The 5,859-nt window shown below is 37.8% G+C and overlaps 1 protein-coding gene across 1 annotated transcript; it reads left to right on the top strand.

Moving 5' to 3' along the window:
* The first annotated feature begins 471 nt into the window (after positions 1–471).
* On the top strand, positions 472–2,586 carry LOC127436088 (homeobox protein SEBOX-like). Its single transcript, XM_051690022.1, has 3 exons — positions 472–602; positions 1,654–1,856; positions 1,963–2,586. The coding sequence occupies exons 1-3, from the start codon at positions 503–505 to the stop codon at positions 2,548–2,550; spliced, it is 891 nt and encodes a 296-aa protein (XP_051545982.1). The 5' UTR covers positions 472–502; the 3' UTR covers positions 2,551–2,586.
* Positions 2,587–5,859: the final 3,273 nt, after the last annotated feature.

Raw genomic sequence — 5,859 nt, forward strand, 5'->3', positions numbered from 1 at the left:
TGTTACTGATACGATGTAAAATGTTAACTTGTTTTGTGATCCAACGTTGGTCCAACATTTTCTCTGGTTTATATGAGTTTATATAAGTGAGACAGACAGGCAAGTGAAGTGTTTGGTTATTTGCCTGATAAAGGATTTCTGGTGGACAATTGCAGGACATCAGACAGTATCTGAATCTCTGCTTTCCTGTCCACAAAGCTGTCAGACATGCTTGTGGGGGGGTCACTACTGGGGGTGGGGGATCAAAGTGGAAGGCGTTGAACTATTTTCTCCAACTGTGTGTTGAGTCGCATAGAGATATAGACTGTCACTATGCCAACAATGACACCTTGAAGGACGATAGGCGCCGGTGGGTGTGAAAAGGAGCGAGTATAAACTAGGTGGGTTTAGATGCACTCTGAAACATTTCATCTTTGGATGTGGACAGGACAAAAACCTCTTACTCAGGAGGAGTAGGCCTACAGCTAAAGTAAATCAACGGTTATTGCGTGAATTCAGGGCTATGGCATTATTTTTGGACCAGTCGTTCGATTTGGTTAAAACAGTCAGCGTGGAAAGAGAAAGAGATTTTATTTTCAACACAAACATGGTCCGGTTTACAGGTGAGCATATATTATGTTGATTTAAAATAGTTCATTTCGTTTTTTTTTATTGAATTGAATTTATTGGGTCATTCCGCGAAATCGGCGCTTTTAACATTTGAAAAATGTGATTTTTAGTAAATGCTTTAAAGATTTTTAACATTCTATCAGACAAAGAATGTCTTTAAGTGTTAAGAAATTGCAATGTGCCATCTAAGCTAAATGTATTTATTTATTTCATGTATATTGGATAGCTATGCCTTTATAAAAGCAACAGGGTTGACAGTTTTACAGTTCATTTAGCTATTTCTAGATAAGGTCATGACACATTTAAATGCTGACAAATTTAATGCTGATATTTCTGCAAATATCCAGTTATTTATCTTTTATCCCTTCTGTACAAAATCGTGGCAACAAGGATGACAATTTAATGTTGTCTTCTACAAACAAGCCTAAAATATAAGATAAAATGATAAAAAAAGAAAGGATGATGATGTCATTGTCATTTATTTGTACATAATTATTGTGTATTATTTTAATTGGGGGGGTGACACATAACTTAGGGACATAATTTTAAGTCTTTATGTCCACTAAACATAAAAAATATAGAGTAAATAAATACTAAATACTATCTAAATTTAGTAATGTGCATATTTGTTAATAGGACAAGTTGGAAACACAGGCCAAAATCATCATTAAAAAAATGTTGATTAAAAAAACACTTATAAATTAAACAAAGCTACTTGATTGATTTATTTATTTTTTTGCCTATAATAACACGTCGTAAAAGTTGGCATCCGCTATTCTTTGTTACACACACGACACAAAAGGCAGAATGACCCAATGTTTGCCTTTTTTTTAATGTTAAACTTAACGTCATGTGTGACAGTGATAAAGAATTAATTAAAGTAAAAACAGCAATTATAGCCTACTGGAAATAATATATAATATAAATTATAGGCTATATCCCATCTTTTACACAACCTTTCGAAACGGCATGAAGGCTGTGTAATTGTTGAGCGTTAAAAGTAGCTAAACACTTTGCTAAACAAATTACATTTACATTATTTAGATGTAACAACAGAGCAAACGTTGTCTTCTCCTGAACTGGAAAGAACTATCCTTCCAGAGGGACAGAGGAAAAGAAAGAGAACTATTTTCAGCCGCGCTCAATTGTCAGAATTGGAGCGCGCTTTTGTGGTTTCCCCGTACCCGGACATCACCCTGCGCGAAAGACTAGCTGCACTCACACTGCTTCCAGAAAGCAAAATTCAGGTAATTAAACTGTAGCTGAAAGCATGCGGCGAATGAGATTTTATTTTATCTTTTAAAAATCGTTTGGCAAGTGATTTTTATTTACTTTTTAATCTTTTCTTGGCAGGTGTGGTTCCAAAACAGACGAGCTCGCAGTATGAAAAGCAAGAAGCTGACCAGACCAGTAAGGAGAGTAAGTCCAGGCAGGACAGTAAGCTCGAACCCTTTACCTGCAGCTAGACTTCCATCGACTTTCACCTCAGAGCAGAGTTCTGCAGCTCTTAGTCACTGGTCTCAAAATCTTCCTCATCCAACACCACCCCCACCACCCATTTCTCCAGACCTGCCTGGAGTTCTGCCCTGGGGGAACAGACACCCTGATCCATCTGGAGCTTCATCTTTCTCCGATTGTGCATCAGACAGGCCAGCCCACTATTCTTTCCAAAATCAGTCAAGTGGTCTCTGGCAGATGAACTGCTTCACAGCACACCCTGAAGGTTTATCTGGACATCAAGTGAAATCCTATTGTAGTGCCAATCAGACCATGTACTCGTCCATGCCTGTGGACCAGGTGATTCCTTTACATCAAGCCAGTTTGGAGGGAGCTCTACATAGACAGAATCAGGCCCTGTCACACTACCATCAGACCTCACTTGGAGATATCTCTGATCTCATATATAGTGCAGCTGTAGTCACCAATCTAGAGGACTGCTGACAAGTAGAATAAACAGTCTTGACGTATTGCTCCATAAACACTTTTGTAAGATATACTATCTCTGTTGAAGTGACTCCTCTAATGTGTCATTGCATTTGTATGTGCTCACAGAACATGCATTTTTCCCCGTTTCTTCCTATTTATGTGAACAGCTAGGTTTGGATTGGCCAAAACAAACAAACAAACAAACAAACAAACAAACAAAAGATGCTCTGCAATGCTTTGAACTGGCTATTGTGAAGCTGCTGTTTTTACTGAAAAAATGCAATATCTTATGAAGGTCGCATGACTAAAACATACTGAAATTGTTTACTCTTTTCAGCAGCAGCAGTGTGCAGGATTTTTTCTTGTTTATTTACGTTAGTTTTTCCCCCCCAGCACCTGCTGATAATCTATTGGGCTTTGTAATAGTTCTTTCCTATTTTTTGTGTATTTAATAAAATAATGCAAAAAAACTTTTTAGTGAGACTTCATTTTAGTGGAAGAAAATGAGATGAACGTGTTGTTTTCTGTTGTATATTTTTCTACACACTAAGCATCTGCTTTAGTACACATTTTAATAGTGTATCCTGTATGCTTTTCTGTTGGTGCAATGGGAAAACGTCCCTCTGTGTTCTTTTGTATCAAGATTAAAATGTTAACATTATGTGATTTGATATTTATGTGAGAACATTTGTTGTTTATCTATTTACATTCTCCTTTTACAAATTAAAGGTATCCTTTTGAACAATTCCTCTTTGTATATGGAGTTACTCTTACCACATCTGTACCTACAGTAGATCACCTGACAATAATTCCTCCAAATATTTTCTTATATATATATATATATATATATATATATATATATATATATATATATATATATACACAGTGTATCCGGAAAGTATTCACAGCGCTTCACTTTTTCCACATTTTGTTATGTTACAGCCTTATTCCAAAATGGATTAAATTCATTATTTTCCTCAAAATTCCACAAACAATACCCCATAATGACAACGTGAAAGAAGTTTGTTTGAAATCTCTGCAAATTTATTAAAAATAAAAAACGAAAAAAAAAAAAAACAATCACATGTTCATAAGTATTCACAGCCTTTGCCATGACACTCAAAATTGAGCTCAGGTGCATCCTGTTTCCACTGATCATCCTTGAGATGTTTCTACAACTTGATTGGAGTCCACCTGTGGTAAATTCAGTTGATTGGACATGATTTGGAAAGGCACACACCTGTCTATATAAGGTCCCACAGTTAACAGTGCATGTCAGAGCACAAACCAAGCCATGAAGTCCAAGGAATTGTCTGTAGACCTCAGAGACAGGATTGTATTGAGGCACAGATCTGGGGAAGGGTACAGAAAAATGTCTGCAGCATTGAAGGTCCCAATGAGCACAGTGGCCTCCATCATCTGTAAATGGAAGAAGTTTGGAACCACCAGGACGCTTCCTAGAGCTGGCCGCCCAGCCAAACTGAGTGATCGGGGGAGAAGGGCCTTAGTCAGGGAGGTGACCAAGAACCCGATGCTCACTCTGACAGAGCTCCAGTGTTTCTCTGTGGAGAGAGGAGAACCTTCCAGAAGAACAACCATCTCTGCAGCACTCCACCAATCAGGCCTGTATGGTAGAGTGGCCAGACGGAAGCCACTCCTCAGTAAAAGGCACATGACAGCCCGCCTGGAGTTTGCCAAAAGGCACCTGAAGGACTCTCAGACCATGAGAAACAAAATTCTCTGGTCTGATGAAACAAAGATTGAACTCTATGGCCTGAATGGCAAGCGTCATGTCTGGAGGAAACCAGGCACCGCTCATCACCTGGCCAATACCATCCCTACAGTGAAGCATGGTGGTGGCAGCATCATGCTGTGGGGATGGTTTTTAAGCGGCAGGAACTGGGAGACTAGTCAGGATCGAGGGAAAGATGAATGCAGCAATGTACAGAGACATCCTTGATGAAAACCTGCTCCAGAGTGCTCCGGACCTCAGACTGGGGCGTAGGGTCGTTGTCCTGTTGGAAGATTAACCTAAGCACACAGCCAAAATAACAAAGGATTGGCTCCGAGACAACTCCGTGAATGTCCTTGAGTGGCCCAGCCAGAGCCCAGACTTGAACCCGATTGAACATCTCTGGAGAGATCTGAAAATGGCTGTGCACCGATGCTCCCCATCCAACCTGATGGAGCTTGAGCGGTCCTGCAAAGAAGAATGGGAGAAACTGGCCAAAAATAGGTGTGCCAAGCTTCTAGCATCATACTCAAAAAGACTTGAGGCTGTAATTGGCGCCAAAGGTGCATCAACAAAGTATTGAGCAAAGGCTGTGAATACTTATGTACGCATGTGTGCGCGCGTGTGTGCGTGTGTGTGCGTGTGTGCGTGTGTGTGTGTGTGTGTTTTTAAAAAAAAAAATTTTTTTATAAATTTGCAGAGATTTCAAACAAACGTCTTTCACGTTGTCATTATGGGGTATTGTTTGTAGAATTTTGAGGAAAATAATGAATTTAATCCATTTTGGAATAAGGCTGTAACATAACAAAATGTGGAAAAAGTGAAGCGCTGTGAATACTTTCCGGATGCACTGTGTATACATGCGCTACCGGTCAAAAGTTTTGAAACGTTTTATTTTTATTTTTTATTTTTTTTATTTATTTTTTTTTGCCACATTTTAGAATAATAGTAAAGTCATCAAAACTATGGAATAACATAAATGGAACTATGGGAATTATGTTGTGACTAAACAAAATCCAAAATCAAAACTGTTATATTTTAGCATCTTCAAAGTAGTCACCCTTTGCCTAGAATTTTCAGAAATGTACATTTTCTCAAACAACTTCGTGAGGTATCACCCTGGGTTGCTTTTTAAACAGTATTGAAGGATTGCCTATCTATATGCTGGGCACTTATTGGCTGCTTTTATTACTTAGTCCAAGTCATCAATTTCAAAAACTTTTTTTTATTTTTTATTATTACATTTTAGATTATAATGAAATTAATATGGTGGCACAATTATATTTTTGTCAACAAAACTAAATTCAAACATTTAAGCATATGCCTTCAGATCAAAATAATTTTAAGATCATGGGAATCATTTCGGTAAAGTGTTCCAAAACTTTTGACCGGTAGTGTGTGTTTATATATTAGGACAAAACATCATTTACATAATTTCATTTATTCATTTACCAGACACTTTTATCCAAAGCAACTAAAACATTATTGTAAAGTGTGAAAATACTTGCAACATTTATAAATGAAATGAGGGTTTTAAATATTAAATAGACCCAGTATCAAAATCAGGTTTGTTGGCCAAGTAAGATAAGCTT

Source organism: Myxocyprinus asiaticus, chromosome 4 (genome assembly GCF_019703515.2).
Source record: "Myxocyprinus asiaticus isolate MX2 ecotype Aquarium Trade chromosome 4, UBuf_Myxa_2, whole genome shotgun sequence".
NCBI classification, from domain to species: Eukaryota; Metazoa; Chordata; class Actinopteri; order Cypriniformes; family Catostomidae; genus Myxocyprinus; species Myxocyprinus asiaticus.

What these genes read in the sequence shown, in the direction of transcription:
- LOC127436088 (XM_051690022.1), top strand. Translation starts at nt 503, where the DNA reads ATGGCATTATTTTTGGACCAGTCGTTCGATTTGGTTAAAACAGTCAGC. An exon ending in AAACATGGTCCGGTTTACAG is followed by an intron (nt 603 to 1,653) that starts GTGAGCATATAT and finishes TACATTATTTAG; the next exon opens with ATGTAACAACAGAGCAAACG. An exon ending in TTCCAGAAAGCAAAATTCAG is followed by an intron (nt 1,857 to 1,962) that starts GTAATTAAACTG and finishes TTTTCTTGGCAG; the next exon opens with GTGTGGTTCCAAAACAGACG.